Raw genomic sequence first — 18,103 nt, 5'->3', positions numbered from 1 at the left:
AAAGGATAAAAATGACATTCTATGTCACATAATTAGATGCAAAGCCGTTATTTTCCAACAACAACAACAACAATAAAAAAAATAAAAAAAGCATAACAGGGTTTTACATGGGGTGCAAAAAACGCGCAAAAACGATTATTTAAAATTGAATCTGTGCATATTTTGCGCATTTGAAAAAGTTTGGAGTTGACTATTATAAATAATCAAAACCATTAATAAAGAATAGCCACAAAGGCATATGCAAAATATATGCGCAGCTTGAATGTAAAATAATTGTTTTTGCGCATTTTTTGCACTTGTAGGAAAACCCGCATAACATATGAAGAATTACACATTATATAAAAATATTGACAATAATATGGAATCTATAAATACAACGGATCATTCGAAATAATAAATAATAATTTATAAATAAACAAAACAGTGAAAAATATATAAATAAATTAGTCAGTTACTGAAATAAGTAATTTCTCCAAGCCAAGTGAAACAGCTTCAAACAAGGAAGCAGGAATAATATGTTCATCAGAGATACCAAGTTGAGTAAGAAGCCATTGAACATTTGGTTTAAGAGAAGCACCAATTCCGACTTTGAAACCTGGATTGAAACTGTATTTATTAGGAACAAAAGTGTATTGGATTTTCTTCTTTGGTTCTTCTTTAGGACTAGAACTTGATGATGCCAATGAATCCATATTCAACTGCTTGGATGCATACTTCAACAAATCAACAAGGAACTCGTAATCAGTCAATGTCAAAGTTGGTTCAATTAAACCATCGAAATTAGTGACGAAATCGTAATGAATTGTTGTTCCATTGACTCCAATTTGAACTGTATCCAAATCACCTGTGATCTCTGGTAATTTAAGGATCTCTCGCAATGTTGGTTTGGAAGTATTCATGATCAATTTGCCCAAAACGATTGGCTTGAAAGCGAAATTCATATTTCTTGCAATTCTTTCCATTTCATCGGTAGAAATTGCAAGACTCAAATTAACGCCAGCAACTGTTAATCGGATAGCTTCTGAGTCTTTGAAGTAGTATCTGAAAAGTTCAACTTTGGCACCTGATGTAACAAAAACCAATCTGCTGTTTGGAGGATGAACAGATTTGACAATTTGGTTGGTAACTGTCTTTGGTTTTGTTGAAGAAACTGTTGTTCTATTTGCTCGTTGTACACCAATCATGATAGGATCAGCAACTGTGTGATAGAAAGACAAAAGATTTGGAACTGTTTGTGCAGTCGCGGATAGAACTGGTGAATCCAAAGATGCCAACAAAATAGAATAAGGACCGGATTTTTTAACAGAACTTCGTGTAATCAAATTAATTCTGCCAACAGACAATGTTAAGAACTGATCTTCCATTGATCGCATGTCAACAGAAATCTTCTTTAACATGAACAACAATTTCGAGTTCTTCTTGTTAGGTGTTTCGCGCTGGAAATAGATATCTGACAATTCGATTTCGCTTGTCAATCTTCCGAATGAATTCAATGAAATAGAATTGACAGAAAGGAAAATAAATTGTTTGGAAAGTTCGGCTCTGATTGGATATAATTTCAACAACAAATTGCCCGCACCACTTGTGTAGTTGAAATACAAATCGAAGGAGTTCAACATAAGTTTCAATTTGATTGGGTTAGTGTCATTATTCGTTGTAATTTCTTGAGGAATGTCTGGTTTCGGAGCTTTAACTGTTGTTTCTTCTGTTTCATCTGACTGGAAAACTTTCAATAATGGCTGGACCCAAACATCATTGAACAAAGAGATTTCTTCGATTTTGTCTGATGAGATAGATACTTCTATTTTGCTGATGGCGATTGGTAAATCGTTTGTCAACAAAGAGGCATCGATTCTTGGAATATTTAACTCAAACAATCTTGCTGTTCTTGCATAAGAATTTGTTGGAGTGTAAATATTATGTGTCCTCAAATAAATGTTGATCAAAGAAGCATTCGTTGCATTTGTCGTTGAAGAATGCATGATCTGCAAAGAATTAAAGCCAACAACAGCGGAAACATCAGATCTCCTTGGTTTGCATGACAAACAGATCTCAAACAACTTCGTGTTTACGATCAAGTCGATTTTAATTTTCTGTTCGATTTGATCTTTGACCATCAACAAAGTTTGCGAAGAAGATTGAGCTTTGGTTGCCGGATTGCTTCTTCTTTTGCTTGGAGGTGTTGCTTGCAATCTTTTCGGTGTACTTTGTGAAGATCTCGGTGTTGATAATTGCGGGCTTTGGGAAATATTTTGTTTCGGTGTTGTCTTGAGAGTTTTGAGTAATTTCATGATCCAATCGATCAAAAGAGGTGAGAAAGTTGCTTTTACGTCATTAGGAATGTTGACAACGACATAAGCATGTTTCTCTTTGAGTAATAGTTTAAGAATGATCTTTGGAACAGGAACAGAATTAGCGATTGGATACAAAACTAATTCAGTATCAAGACATCTAAATGTTGTATCAATTTCTAAGTTATCAATCTTCTTTTCTTCTTCATTTTGAGTGACAATTTGTGTTTCATTGTCATCTTCCTCTTCTTCGAACTCTGATTCAGTTGTTGCTTGAGATGAAGATGTTGGAGTTATTCCTGAGAGATCAACAACTTCTATGATTCGAACAATAGCGCTTGGGAATGTTGGGAAGAGTTTAATCTTCAATCCTGCGATGGAAGCCTCTAAAGAGACTTTGTTTTGGAAGGAAATCAAATTGAGATCAACTTGTTTCAAAGAAATCAATGACAAATTGTTGTTGTCATCATTGTTCGATCTCATTGTGCCTTCGAAAGCATCAGAAGAAGCTCCTGTTGTTGTGGATGTTGACTCAGCAGAATCCAAAACTAACGTTGTCTCTTTGATGCAGAAAACAGCAGCATAAGCTGTTTTCTTGTGTTGTTCTGAAATTCTTGTTTGAACACAAAGAGAAACAATTGGAATTTGGAGGTGACATTCTCCAGATTTTTGAAGGGAAATTGATACAGATGTATTCCTTATTTCAAAGAATAACTGGAGATCAATCAAATCTGGGAATGCTAACGCGTCTTCCTCTTTTTCTTTGAACTCGAATCCCATGGAATTAAGAAGAATTCCTGCTCCTTGATCTGCTGCTTTTGCAATTGTTTTGTTGAGATCTTTGAACAGTTTCTTGACCTTCTTCTGGCGTTTGACTCTATGCTGTATCGCTTTGCCAAACTCAACAAGTTTGTTTATGTTGGCAAAGAAAATTTGTGAGAAATTGGCGGTTGGATCTGACATTGTAAACTTCAGAATATTATTCATGAAAGAAGCATAAAATTCCATTGTCAAAGTTGCCTCGAACAACTGGACAAAGAAACCTTGTATTTGTGCCTCGAATGATAGAGCTTTGGCTAATTCAAGATTGACAAACAAAGCTTCTAAACCGACAATCATCGAGATTTCTGGGAAAGAAACAGAAATTTGAGGCATCAAAAACTGGAAATTGACATTTAACTTCTTTGATTGCGTGGATTTCTTTGTTTCTCTTAGAGGTATTGTCTGCTCTTTCTTCTTCTTTATTTCCTTGATGACTTTCTTCTCCATCCTTCCTAATATTGAGTTGACCAAAATCAGCAAAGAACTCAAACTTTCGCCATTTCCAACAATGTTTATTTGTCCTAACATGAGGAAAATAAGAAGTTGTAAGTCTTGTACATTGAAACTTCCATGCAACAAAAGAGGAGCAATTTGTACAGAAAAGATATTGGAAACAGAAATGATTGGCTCGTGGATAAAAGTGAAGAAAGTCAAAGCGTTTTCTTCGTTGGAAGCCAAACCAGAAATTGCTGGTAATTGGAAAACAAAATTGACATCTTGATCCAAAATGCATGTCAATGTTATTGGTTCAATCAAAACAGTTACATTCAAAGCATCTAAGATTTCCTTGAGTAAATTATTATCATTTTCTTTTTCTTCGTTATCAAGAACATCTTCGACTTTGAATGAATCTCTTTTGATACTTGATCTTTTCCTTGGCATAAGTAAAGCTTTGTTTTCGTTTAAATTGAAGCCCAAACTCTTTTCCAAGTTTGGAACTAAATTCAACACGAAAGTTACAGGGAAATCAATGTCAATAGGACCAATTCTCAATGCTCCTTCCAATGATTCGCTTCTCTGGCAAAGACTGAATGACTTGAAATTGGCAACGAACATGTCACTGATTCTCAAACACAAATCATTGATTGATCCTGTGAAAGAGAATTGTGTTGCTTGCATCAAATAAGGATTATGAGTTAAAGCAACAGCAGCTTTTTGTAATGTAAGAGAAATCTCCTGGAATTGAAGATTTATGTTGTTTACAACGATATGAGCATAAATTTTCGTTCTTCCAGATTGTTTCTCTTCTTTCTGGGATTCTTCATCGATATCTTCAATAACTGTATCGAACTGGTTGTCTTCATTCACAGCTTTAATTGCTTCAATGAATTTGAGAATTGGAGGTCCTGTTCTCAAACTTAATGATCGAATTCCTGAAGTTAAAGCAAGTGTTTTTCCTTTGGAATCAATGGAAATTGGGTAAGGATTGATTTTTAGAACGGATTCTCCCATTGGATCAGAGAAAATAACTGTCAAAGGTGGCAAACTTATATTGAATTTCTTGGATATTTCATCATTTATTTCGGATGTTTCTTCTTTACTTGAAACGTTCTTGAAATGAATATTGAAGTTCATTAAATCCATTGCTGCAGCTGCTGTGTACATTGCAGTTATATCTGCATTGTAGTCGGGATTCATGAACTGCATATCACTTTGGAATTGGAATTCTCTCAATCGTTTCTTTTCTGATTGATATTCATTTGATGTTTTGATTAATTCGAAGAAATCATCCATTCTTTGACCGAAAATCGGTTTCGGAAGTCCACTTAATTCTACTTTAAGTGATTTGCCCATTGTACTGATGAGTTTAGGCGATGTTGGCTGTAAATCCAATGTGACGTGACCAACAGAAATTTTACTTTTATCGTCACTTGTTGCGACCAAAATTTGAGGAACTTTCAAAGCGATATCTGGTTCACTTTGTTCTTTCTCGAGATCGTAGCAGTTCACGGACACTTCATTGATAACCAATGATAACTTCTTGTAATGCTGTTCGTGATAATTATCAAGATAAAGCTTGATTTCATCAACTAAAACCGTTAACACATAATTTTCATCCAATAAATTAACGGTTATTTTTGGCATGAATAAACCAATGACTTCTCTTCTGTGGAATTCCAATCTTGTGAATGCCGATATCATTGATCTCGTGTACGCGTCAAGTAGCATTGAATTTGATTTGTAATTCATCATTTCTATCAATGCTGCAAACAAAGGAATAGAAACAGGAGTAATATTAACAATCAAATTATGAGGAATACAGAAATACATGTCCATATTAATCTTCGAGAATTTAACTCTGTTTTCTTCTGTCATTAAATGTGGGTCCAAAATTTCTGTCCCTAAATCTCGTGTCAAAATTTTGTCAAATCTGTGAGTATAAAATCTGACAACTCTGAAATGATGACACCACATTGCGAGTCTTTCAGGAGTACAGAACAATTTCTTGGTGTTATAGTTAATGACAGGAATTTCCAATGTGTATTCACCATTTTCGAATGGATTACTTGCCAATTCCTGTGAAAGATCGATTTCTTCTTTCAAATCCGCGTTGAAAGCGTTTTGATCGAAAATTTCTGGATTAACTAAGAAATTTTCAGGCAAATCAGGGATTTCATTCCATAAGAAAGGATATCTCTTTAAGTTCTTATCGAACTGTCTCAGTAATTCCGCTTGTCTCTCTTTATCTTCCTTGTTTCCTGAGAAATAACCGTTTCTATTTACATTCAAATACAAAGTTGTTCTGAAACAAGGAATCAAAGGACCATTGTCGTATTCCTGTATCAAATGGATAACATCTATTGAAGGGAGAATCGCGTACATGTGTGTATGGTATTTATCATCAATTAAATTATCCAAAAACACACAAACGCCACTTGGTAATTGTGCACTTAAAATTCCAAGTTGACCCATATCAACATACAAAGTTACATCTTGCATGCAAACTCTTATGTTTCTCAACATGTAGAAATACCATTGATCGAGACTCTCCCTATCTTTGGAATCCTCTGAAAACCAATGATATATAAATGATGTAGTTACTTCTAATCCATGTAAAATATGTGGTAACAATGCAAATCCTGCAATTTTGCCGATAAAAACCGCTATGTCAGATGAAGTTGTCAAACCAGGTTTTTCCGAAATCGCGCGCATTTCAACGGCCATTCCATCCATATGTACTAATCCAACAGCGTCTTTCATCTCTTTATCACCGATCTGCTCTTTATAGAACACTTCATATGGTATATCCGTTGGCGGTAAGTTTGCAACAACAGAATCAATGTTCATCAAAACTTGCCAATAAGGGAAACAGCTCTCAACTGTTAAAAGAAGTTTGTTGAGAGTGCCTACGGCGCAGTTGTGTGTATCGTACATCTGGTAAGGAACTTTTAGAGTGCCTTTGTCGATTGACAAAACAACGGAAATGTGGAATTTGTAAGGAGTTACGGTCGGTCTGTTTTTATCGAGAAGTTCTTGGAGTTCTTCTGGAACGCGACGCTTGTTTACAGTGTAATTCTGAATAACATCTAATATGGAGAAAATAAACGAGAAATCTGATAATCCCGTCGCTTTGTAAATTTGGATAGTTAATGGGAAACTTGCATCGCCTCCTGGAATGGAGGACCATCGATATTCGCCTTTAAGGAACAATCTTTCGAAGGTTAGATAGTTGTTTATGTCTGTTCCTCTGCGAATTTTTAATAAATGGTTGCCTGGTCGGACAAATTCAGCACCGCCTTGCATCAGATCGACTGTAAATGTCACTCCTTTCTTCTCTGCTTGATATTCAGTGAATGGTGCAGTTAATCTGAAAACCAAATTGTTTAATTTGATTTCTAAACGGCTGTGCTCGTTTGGAGAGTGAACCTGTGAGTACGCTGGTGTCTTTTCCATCAATAGAACTGCTGTAACAGGCGCCATATCGACAACAACGTAATAATTCCATGGGAAAAAGTTGGAAGCGGTATCTGGAACAGTTTGGAACGGATACCATGATGCCCAATCAGTTCCAAGTGCTGTAAAGAAGTCAATGTGATAAGGATGCAAAAGTATGTGAGAATTATCAAATTTACAATAAACAGAGGTTTGTGTTACGTCATACCAATGCTCTTTATAGAAATTGCCCATTTCTACGTTTAATTGGTCGGCTGTAATTATCTGTTCGACTCCATAAGAAGTCGAAATTATTGGTTGTTTAATTTCAGCGGAAACAGTCATTTTACATTCATCTATTGTGGTCGGGAATTGAGAACTAAGGACATTGATTGTCGATCCTTCACTTCCTGCGACAATTAACGAGTCATGAGATAAAATTTGAGTAACGAAAGGAATAGTAAAGGTAAAACCATCAACGAAGGTAATATTGACTTCCATGTTCTTGATACGACCATCACTGGCCTGATAAATGACAGGATTGTTGAAATAAAATGGTAAAAAGAATTTCATAAACGAAACTCTTAGTTTATCTGTATACGGACCATATTCTAACGTTGTATTACCTACAAATTGTACGTCGATGATTTGTCTTGGATCTTGAGTGACTAATCCCAATTCTCGATGATCATCATACATAACGTAACATCCTGGGAGGTCATTTTGTATAGAAACATTTACAGTTTCTGAGACTATGACATTTCGTATCTTTTGTGATCGCTCATTGATATCTCGCATTGATGTTGCAAAAATTGGAGGATATTCGATAGGATGTGGAAGAACTAGGAATTTGAAATTGTTTAATTGCATTTCGAGACGAGATTTAATGTGAGATTGAGGATTTTCGCGAGTAATAATTGAAAATTTTCCATTTAATGATTGGGCTTGGGCAACTACAAAAGATGGGAGTGTATTATTGCCTACTGTGAAAGAAAATGCTTTAACTTCGAAGGAAAATGGTAAAATGGCTCTGTAAATTAAAGCTAAAGGATATGGGACGGGAGCTGGGTATTGTTCGCGTAAAAAATTAGTAATATCTTCTGCTGTTGCTCCACCATTGATTTTTTCGTTAATTTTTTCGACCATTTCCGTTGACCATTGGCGATTATAAATTGTAATCTCAACGGCATTTAACATTGCATGAAAACGTACTTTATAGGATTTTCCTTCATCATCTACGTATGTCGGAATCGGTCTCCAGTAAAATAATGTAGCTCTTACCCTACCGATATTTATTTTCATGTCTTGGTTAATGATTTGAACTCTATGCAATGTAAATTGGCCTGTAAACATCGAAAATGAGAATCTTTCGAAATGAATTGTGAGGGATTTTGGCAAAATAAGTTTTAAAAATCCTTTATAAAATAATGCGGTGAGATATTGTTGGAAAAAGAACAAATAAAGTAAAATTACGATGAATGCGACGAAGAACACTAGCACTGATGGCGTAATACCCGCACTAGATAGCTCTTCAGGCCATTCCATATAAAATATCTGACAAAAAGCCTTAAACGATTTTGATTATGTTATGGTAATACAATTTAGCAGTCAAAAAATAAAAGAAATCACAATGGATTAAAATTTTACATTACAAAAGTGACAAGTTGCGAACATTATGAATCAACATGATTTTATTAAAATAACACTGTAGTTTGTTGACATTTACAAAAAAAAATTGAGAATAATTGAAATATCTCTTCATTAAAAATAAAGAAGTCAAACGATCGCATTTAATTAAAGGATCCGCTGGATGGATTTCAAAATAAATTGCGGATATAGTTTCAGTAGTGGCACAATTTGTTATCTTGAGCTTTACTCGAGAATCTATAGCAGATTGACTAAATATCAAATTATAAAAACTTATTTTCCATGATATTATTATAAACACGTTATATGAACTATGTTACTTGATAATTAAAGATCAATTTTTTTGTTTGATGCATATAGCTAAATTCGAAATAAATACAATGCAAACAGAGTTAATTATCCTAAAAAAAATTTAAAGGTACCATAGATTAATCACCATTTCTTAAGGAAAATAAAAAACATTTTGGATAATTATTTTTTCAAAATATCGATTGAAGCAAATGTGATTGATTTAAAAATGATGTTTATTCCTTAGGTTCATCATAATATCCCCTCTTCTTGAAGTAATACATATCTGGTTCTCTTGAAGGCTCTTGTTTGCCTTTACCTATTATTTCATATTCTGCAACAAACTCCGTATATTTGTTATTTTCTTTATTACCTATTGCTTTTTTCAATAAGTTTGTGTTTTTTAAGATTTCATCCTGTTTATTCTTAGGAACATCTTCTAGTTGGCAAAGGATGTAGTTGTCGCGCTTTATAGTGACATTGCATTTAACTGTGCCAATAGTGATATTGAGAGAACTTCTATTGTACATATCATAGTTGTTTCCAACAATTGCAACTAAGTTTTTGCCATCAACAGGTCCTCGATCTGGGAATATTGTTGAAACACCAAATACATCTCTCTTTTTTCTATTTGCGCAGACAATTCCTGCTGGTGGACATGTAACAGAGCCTGCATAATCTGTGAATTTAGCTAAATATCCATCTCTCTTGCAATATACTTCTTCATCTCCCACCACTAACCTAACTTTGTTATCTGTGCCACACCATGCTTTGTAGCATCTCGATGTTGAGATCAAGCTGCCTGTGAAACCTTTTTGGAGTGTTGACATTGCACATGTAGAATCATTATCAAATGATTCGCCATAGTTTGAAGGATCGTATCCTTCTTCATATTCCTTCATCCTTTCTAATCCATTTTCACCTGTAGCTCTGCATGAATACCATGGAAGAACCAAATTCGCATAATCAAGCATTTGATCTGTACCAACAAAATCTTGTTTATTGTCTGGATTATACCAATCTGCCCGTTCTTTATCTTTAGGAGGTATATCGTTGGAATTCCATGATGTCAAGGAACATGTTCCTGTCCAAGTATAATCATGGAAGCAAGCTTGAAGTGCTGAAGATTGGCATTGATATTCTAATGGAAATGATTTTAGTGGTGGTTCAAGAAGGACTGACTCATTGATTAGTATCTTTGGGTCGAGTTGACTATTTAAGTAAATCAGTTCTTCTTCAAGGAGTTCTTCTGAAGGAACATACCATCCTGTATCCAATAATGAATTGTAGAAGATTGGCGAAAGCCAACCAGGTCCATAGGTTCTACCCTGCATGAGATCTGTGAAGAAAAGTTTTTCATTTGGATGTGCACCTGCTGTTCCGCCACCGCCTGAGTCTTCAAGTTCAAGGCCGATATTGATGAGTGTTTCATTTTTTACTTTGAATCTATTATTCACCCATTCTGTCAAACATGGAGATCTGACGTACATATGTGGAACCCTATTACCATTGTAGCTTTCGTATTTGCCTTTAGATATTTCTTTACCTTGCCAATCGGTATAGTGGACAATTGTAGCTGTTTCTCCATAAGGTTGCCATTTATTAAATAACGAGCTACTGAATGACAGAATGTGATTTAATTCGTGAATAACCGTTAAAATGAATTGTCTATCACCCGATTCTAGTGTTTGTGCCTCAAATGGTATCTTATTTGAATTAAGTGTAATTTCCCCATGTGTCGGTCTGCCAGTTGTGGGATGATTGTATGTAGAACGTGCAAATGCAAGGCCATTTGAACCTTTTTCAAATGATTCAGCCTTTACATCAATAACGAGATCAAAATCATCATCTAAACTTCTTGCACGATCAGTAACATTAATACGTTTACTAAGAAAATCGTTTACATAATTGAATGTTTTCTTGATTACTTCATTGTCAATTCCTTGCATTCGAAAATCAATTCTCAAATTATATGTTGCAGGATGAAGTTTTGGATTACATTTAAGGATGGGCACTCATTAGGGTGATGAAAAAAATCAAGTCTAGCAAAGTCAATATATTAAAAACAGTGAAGACTATTATATAGCATTATAGTGCACAAGCTCAAATATTTAGTGATGCATTTCTCGAACTTATTTTATTTATAAGTTAACCTTGAAACATGAATTTTAGTATATCATGAGCATATTTTTTTCTAATTTTGCAATACTTATAATATCATACCAGGATTCATGTGGAAGTCTAATATTTGGTATATAATATTCTTACAATAAATGTATTAATTCAATTATATTCAAAATGATGGGTCGCAATTTTTACTGAAATTGCAAATTTAATTTCAACAATGAAATTATTGTTTAAAAAAATAGCACAACAGCAAGATGGACAATCATATATAGAATTATAATGCTCCATATAATGCTTTGATTTGATGCGTATATAATGTTATTTTTCGAACATCTTTGTAAAAAATTGATTTTTGTAATTTTTGAAAAAATTCGATTTTATTTCGAGATTTCCTCTATAGGTGAAGTATATTGAACAATATTCCTATGGGAGAAAATAATTGTAAGTATGAGTACTTTCATTAATACTATGGGTGCCATGGTTATCGCTCAAACGATCAAGTTATATCTCGATTGCGTAAATTGAAATTTTGCTATTTTCTAAATTCACGGCAACAGCATTCTTTTATCCTGATCGTACATCACAATATTTGAATGTGCGACCATTTGTTCAAGAAACCGTCAAGTTATTCTTCATTTTTCATGCCGCGGCGAACAAAAGCAGTTGCAAAGCGTATAAAGAACTTAGTTCAAAGCGCGAAAAATAGGGTAGAGCCATATGTCGTCAACACTGTTGAATTTGTGCTATCTGTATTATTGAGCGGCGCTACATTTTGCCAATCAGAATTTCAATTCATGCTGAATAACATCAAAGTTCCGTCAGAAGCTACATTTCATCGAGTCCAAGAAAAGGTAGTTAGTATACCTATCTTGGGTACGGCGGCACTGCGTTCCACCTTACCCAAGATAACGGTTTGACACTTTACAAAACCACTAACGTATATTTTACAACACAAACGACAACACTAACTTAACCTTAAATATTTACAAAGCCGCCAACCACTTCACCTCACTAACATTTTCGCTAACGACTTCACTAATGAAAAAATAAACGTTCTCACTAACGTTCCCACTAATGTTCTCATTTACAAAAGTATTGCAGCGCTTCCCATTGCTGTGCTTCACACAATAGTTCATATTCTTCAGTATCGCTGCTGTCACTCCAATCGTCGGAGTCAAAATCACTGTCAAAATAAATGTATGTAAGTTTTGACAAAGCTAATGAAACACGCTTACCGTTTGTATCTATTGCTTTTATATATCTCCCATTATGTTTGTTGTCGTAAACGCTCAAACTAACTTTACCCTTTCTCCCTCGTATCTGATAGAATGTATTTTCACGAGGAACGAAGAACAAATTCTTGAACTCATGACCGTTGTAGTTTGTTATCTCAATAGTTTTCGTCATTTACATAAAAATAAAATAAAAAATTATTTAAAAATAAACTTAAAAATTAATGATATCACCACCCTCACACGTATGAAAACATAGCGCAAAAATAAATTTAGGGTAGAAGGGTAGATCTAACCTCATTTCTAACCTTGTTGAATTCATTGCTTTATAACTCTCTTCCTTTATCCAACTCTTCTAACTTCTTCTTAAGTTCAGCAATGTTGTCCTCATGAAGTTTAATCTTTCTCAAAATTCCTTCTTTATCTAATGGTTGCTTTATCTTTCTAAACTGAACTCTACCATCCTTCATAGTATGAATGTAAAAACCTTCTGGAATAGTTCCTGATTTAATGTATTCTACCAAAAACTTTTGTTTCATTGCTTCAGTGACTTTAGTCGTCATTTTACTCTAAGGTGAAGCTAGCACAGCGATAATGGATTTCATGACTTTTTAGTATTTCATGCAATCTTAACAGATAGCCTTACAAGTACTTCCAGTGTCCCTAGCTGTCCATCCTTTTTATATAACTCCATGACATTTATAATCTCGCGAAACTTAACAGGTAGCATAACAGATTAAAATCAGATGAGGTTTTGAACCAAAATTTCTAAGCAACGTTGTCAAGGATTTTTGAGGAACTAGGGACAGAGTGTGGCAAAGTCCAAGATTTAATTTATCTTCATCTGTTTCATCAGCTATCTCATCTAATATTCCAATATTTTATTCATAACTCGTGGCAAACTCACTAACTTTCATTATGTTCATCTGCATGCTTCATCTGATAGAAAGTATGACTTTCATTAACTCTGTGAGATAATGAAAACTACTAGGGACAGAGACCATGGCAAAGTTTATGACTTTCATTATTTCCAGAACTTAATGAAAACTACTAGGGACAGAGACCATGGCAAAGTTTATGACTTTCATTAACTCTGTGAGATAATGAAAACTACTAGGGACAGAGACCATGGCAAAGTTTATGATTTAATTTATTCTCTCACTAACAACAAACACAAACTCCAACACTAACGACAAAAATAAATGTCCTCACTTCTTAACAAAGTAATATGTACTTCTTACACCACCATAGCTCAAACGTTTCTTTTCAAACATCGATTGAAACTTATTTTGAGCCATTGGCTTTAGTCTCTTTTTCTTCAAATACGCCAAGAAATCTTCTTCACATCTTTTCACTTCATAGCCTTCTTTAAACTCCTCCTTGTTAAGTTCTATGAAATCCTTTATCTCATTCTTTGTTGCAATGGCTTCTTCACGAACGACATCGTGAACTATTTCATCACTGTTCTCATGTATGACCTCCTCACTGTTCTCATGAACTATTTCATCACTGTTCTCATGAACGACCTCCTCACAGTTCTCATGAACTATTTCAACACTGTTCTCATGTATGACCTCCTCACTGTTCTCATGAACTATTTCATCATTGTTCTCATGAACGACCTCCTTACTGTCTTTCATAAGCGTTTCAAAGTCTCCTTTACTCATTACTTCAATCTCATGCTGTTCACAGTAGTACTTAAACTCACTGTATATGTCTTTGTTGTATGTTATATTGCTTCCCATGTACTCCATGAATTTTTCAAGCACTTCCTCATAATTCACTGTTTCTTTCTTTCCACGACCTTCTAATATCATACTTGCTTCGTAAATATAACTTCTTGCAGAACCGTCTCGCTTTCTACTTCTCTTCACAAATTCTCTCATCTTGCCACCAAATACATTTGAACTACATGCAAAGAATTCATTCTCCTTCGCAAATTCTTTATATCTTCTGTAGCACTCTGTACAATTCCATCCGGATACAAACTTTTCATAGAACTCCTCGTAAAACATTTGGTAAGGTGTTTTGTTCATTTCGATGAGTTCTTGTTTAGCCCTGGTGAATGGTATCTTCCTTACATCAAATTCACTTAAATCTTTCTTCATGAAGTACGTCAGTAAGTTTGAATAAAACTCTTCATTAAAGCTTTCAATGAGATTTGAGAAATATTCGTAATTTCCTTTGTATCTGCTGCTTACGTCAATGACAACAAATCTTCTGTCGTCTTTGTCAATCTTTACTGAGTTGAAGTTGTTAGATATCATGATGATATTACAAACATTCTCTATCTTTCTTACTGGCTGACACTTCTGATTTAAGTCCAACTGAGTCTCTGTTACTATTGACTTTAGTGCGTCGTGGTTCATGACCTTAGACGTATCGCATGAGCTTAGTTCATTGCATACGATGAGCTTCATGTTCTCAATAGCAGCATTGAATCTACCAACCACATTCTCTATTGCCGTTATATTATTGTTGGCGTACTTGCTAATGAGCTCGCATAGAACATTACTAAGTACATTCTTACCAGTTCCTTGCTTTCCTATTAACAAAAGTACTGTTCCAGTCTTTCCACAAGGATTTTGAACGATGTAGGCGAACCAGTTCAAAACATACTCATAAAGCTCTTCATCCTCATTACATATGACATCGTGAACATGTTTCAAATATCCTTCAATAACGTTCTCATCTACTTCATTCAGTACCTCATACTCATATCCTCTGAAATAGCTGTAAATGTCATCTCTTTCGTCAAAGAATCTCATGCCTGACTTCATAAGATAGTTCTTGTTCTGACCCGCTTCATAAATCATCAGTGCGTTCACATCCTTCTCCTCAATACGTCCTACATAAATACTCTTCATGAGCTTATTGAATTCCTTGCTATCTACTGACACAAGTGTTGTTGTGTCTCGTATTCCATCATAATCTTTCACTAGATATGTCATACGTGCTCCGTCAATAACAACAACACATCTTCTTAAGTCATTTATAACACTAGCTATGTCAATACCTTCTTCACTCATGTACTTATTTCTCCTCAAGTCCTTTAGTGTGAAAGTGTCTCTAAGTTCTATTTCAAGCAATTCATTTACACATCCTTTGCAATACTTCTCTATAAAATATTTCTGTCGTTCTTTACTAAGTTTCTTAACAGCTCTGAAGAACCATGTGTTTTGACTCAAACATCCTTCACAACTTCTCTCATTCATTCCTAGTTCTTTCATGTCATTATCTTCAACCTCTATGGTCTCATTGACTAAGGTCAAAGGGTTCTTAGTCATTGCTGGTCTTATCTGAAACAATGTTTGTGCAACAGGTTTAACTAGTTCAGCAACGTCCTTCCTTAATATGAATAGCTGTTTCCACTCATCTTTGCTAACAGTTCTTTCATAACCACTGACAGTAATGATTTCATTTGCTGACCTTAGACACTTATGTTCTATCATTTGTATTGCTTTTGTGTAAGGCTTTCGTGAGCATAGGTTGTATATGTCATTCCTGCAATGTTCATTCATGCCAATAGTACTAAATCCTTTCTTTGCTGTTGATGCATAATATCCATTAGTTCCTGTGTTCGTATTGCTGTCTCATAAAATACAACAAGACCTTTGTCATCTATGACGTACTTACCGAAAACATTGCTTATATTCTTTAACCATGAAATAACATCCTCATTCATGCTGTCAAACATGAAGTAAGGTCTTACATACTCTTCACTTATAAGATACTCCACAAAGTACTTGTTAAGCTCTATGTCCTCGTGAGCGATTTCATTAGGTTTGATATTAGTTCCTTTTGTCATTGCTGTCATGTACTTCACTCTCATAGTTCCTTTCAATAGCGTAAAAATACTTCATTGTTTCATAACTGCTCTAAATTCTGTTCAAAATTCGTACAACATAACTTTTTAACATTAGTGAAAGAACATGAGCGAAACAACAACATCTAACATTACAGAAGAAGTCAATGACAATGCCGATGAAAACATTACAGAAGGAGCTAGTGAAAATATTGACGAGTTCAGTGAGGAAGAAGATATTGAGGACGTCAATGAGAACGTTAGTGGGGAACAAACTCAATGGGAAACATTGAGAAATCATGAAGATTATGAGATTTGTACGACATATCCTTTTACTATTCGTCGAAAGAAAAACAAACATATTAAGAGTGAATGCTTAAATAATCATGGTTATATTGAGCTTAGTTTAAACAACAAAACACATTTAAAGCATAGAATTATTGCAGAACAGTGGATTGAAAATCCAAACAATTTGAAAGAAATAGACCATATAAATCATGATAGAACGGACAACAGAATCTCAAACCTTCGTTGGTGTTCTAAATCTGAAAACAATAGAAATAAAAGCAAGTATGGCGATATAGTTTATGAGTTCGTTGATGAAATATCTGACGAAGCTGTTGAAATAACAGATTATGGTAAGCATTCGTTTGAGTTCTACTACTATGTTGAGAATGAGGACGCATTCTATTATTATACAGGTCTTAACTATCGAAAACTTCATATAAACTTTACAAAAACAGGTGCTGCTTATGTTTCTATGATAGATACAGAAAACAAGAGAGTAATCTTATGCATAAACAAATTCAAACGCTTGTACGGCTTCATGTAGGACAAACATTATTTTTCAACACTAACGCCAACACGTAGGACAAACATTCATGACTAACATTACTGTATAACATAAATGTTTTGTTATGACTTCGTCGTAAATGTTTTGTCATGATTTATCGTACATGTTTTGTCATGATTTCATCGTAAATGTTTTGTCAAGACTTTTTCATCGTAATGAGCGTAAATGATCCAAAAATATATTTTAGGTGAAGAGGTGAGATCTCACCTCTTTTCTCACCTCTTTTCTCACCTCATGAATTTTCATGATTTCTTCATCGTATATGTTTTGTCATGACTTCTTCATCGTAATGAGCGTAAATGTTTTGTCAAGACTTCTTCGTACATGTTTTGTCAAAACTTCTTCGTATATGTTTTGTCATGATTTAATCGTATATGTTTTGTCATGATTTAATCGTATATGTTTTGTCATGATTTAATCGTATATGTTTTGTCATGACTTCTTCGTAATGAACGTATATGTTTTGTCAAGACTTCTTCGTATATGTTTGTCATGATTTAATCGTATATGTTTTGTCATGATTTAATCGTATATGTTTTGTCATGACTTCTTCATCGTAAATGTTTTGTCAAGACTTCTTCGTATATGTTTTGTCATGATTTAATCGTATATGTTTTGTCAAGACTTCTTCGTATATGTTTTGTCATGATTTAATCGTATATGTTTTGTCATGATTTAATCGTATATGTTTTGTCATGACTTCTTCGTAATGAACGTATATGTTTTGTCAAGACTTCTTCGTATATGTTTTGTCATGATTTAATCGTATATGTTTTGTCATGATTTAATCGTATATGTTTTGTCATGACTTCTTCGTAATGAGCGTATATGTTTTGTCATGACCTCATCGTATATGTTTTGTCATGATTTAATCGTATATGTTTTGTCATGATTTAATCGTATATGTTTTGTCATGACTTCTTCATCTTGAGCGTAAAATGTTTTGTCAAGACTTCTTCGTACATGTTTTGTCAAAACTTCATCGTACATGTTTTGTCATGATTTCATCGTAATGAACGTAAATGTTTTGTGAAGAATATAACAACCGTCTGAATTCCGACGGTTGCTTTTTATACAAAATTCACGCAGGAAAATTCTTGAGTTTTGGTTGAAAGAATACGGTCGAGCCAAAAGTGGCTCAACCTCAAAACAAACATTTTGTGAG

The 18,103-nt window shown here is 34.3% G+C and overlaps 6 protein-coding genes across 6 annotated transcripts, besides 1 other annotated feature; 1 reads left to right on the top strand and 5 right to left on the bottom strand.

Moving 5' to 3' along the window:
* Nucleotides 1–381: 381 nt before the first annotated feature.
* TVAGG3_0386060 (protein CSF1 family) lies at nucleotides 382–8,531 on the bottom strand (the record flags this gene model as incomplete). The annotated part of the gene is made up of 1 exon (XM_001306425.1): nucleotides 444–8,531. One exon carries the CDS (start codon nucleotides 8,529–8,531, stop codon nucleotides 444–446), a length of 8,088 nt encoding a protein of 2,695 aa, XP_001306426.1.
* Nucleotides 8,532–9,157: 626 nt separating this feature from the next.
* Nucleotides 9,158–10,870, bottom strand: TVAGG3_0386050 (regulation of choline O-acetyltransferase protein; the record flags this gene model as incomplete). Its single annotated transcript, XM_001306426.1, has 1 exon — nucleotides 9,158–10,870. One exon carries the CDS (start codon nucleotides 10,868–10,870, stop codon nucleotides 9,158–9,160), a length of 1,713 nt encoding a protein of 570 aa, XP_001306427.1.
* Nucleotides 10,871–12,606: 1,736 nt separating this feature from the next.
* TVAGG3_0386040 (uncharacterized protein) lies at nucleotides 12,607–12,843 on the bottom strand (the record flags this gene model as incomplete). The annotated part of the gene is made up of 1 exon (XM_001306427.1): nucleotides 12,607–12,843. One exon carries the CDS (start codon nucleotides 12,841–12,843, stop codon nucleotides 12,607–12,609), a length of 237 nt encoding a protein of 78 aa, XP_001306428.1.
* A 645-nt stretch (nucleotides 12,844–13,488) lies between these two features.
* Nucleotides 13,489–14,034, bottom strand: TVAGG3_0386030 (phage fiber proteins family; the record flags this gene model as incomplete). Its single annotated transcript, XM_051232214.1, has 1 exon — nucleotides 13,489–14,034. One exon carries the CDS (start codon nucleotides 14,032–14,034, stop codon nucleotides 13,489–13,491), a length of 546 nt encoding a protein of 181 aa, XP_051101944.1.
* Nucleotides 14,035–14,070: 36 nt separating this feature from the next.
* Nucleotides 14,071–15,591: a mobile genetic element.
* Nucleotides 15,592–15,797: 206 nt separating this feature from the next.
* TVAGG3_0386010 (uncharacterized protein) lies at nucleotides 15,798–16,112 on the bottom strand (the record flags this gene model as incomplete). Its single annotated transcript, XM_051232213.1, has 1 exon — nucleotides 15,798–16,112. One exon carries the CDS (start codon nucleotides 16,110–16,112, stop codon nucleotides 15,798–15,800), a length of 315 nt encoding a protein of 104 aa, XP_051101943.1.
* A 100-nt stretch (nucleotides 16,113–16,212) lies between these two features.
* TVAGG3_0386000 (His-Me finger endonucleases family) lies at nucleotides 16,213–16,917 on the top strand (the record flags this gene model as incomplete). Its single annotated transcript, XM_051232212.1, has 1 exon — nucleotides 16,213–16,917. One exon carries the CDS (start codon nucleotides 16,213–16,215, stop codon nucleotides 16,915–16,917), a length of 705 nt encoding a protein of 234 aa, XP_051101942.1.
* Between the last annotated feature and the right edge of the window lie 1,186 nt (nucleotides 16,918–18,103).

The sequence above is a fragment of the Trichomonas vaginalis genome, chromosome V (assembly GCF_026262505.1).
Source record: "Trichomonas vaginalis G3 chromosome V, whole genome shotgun sequence".
Taxonomy (NCBI): domain Eukaryota; phylum Parabasalia; order Trichomonadida; family Trichomonadidae; genus Trichomonas; species Trichomonas vaginalis.
Note: the sequence above shows the minus strand (reverse complement) of the source record. Positions and strands in the feature narration are given on the sequence as shown.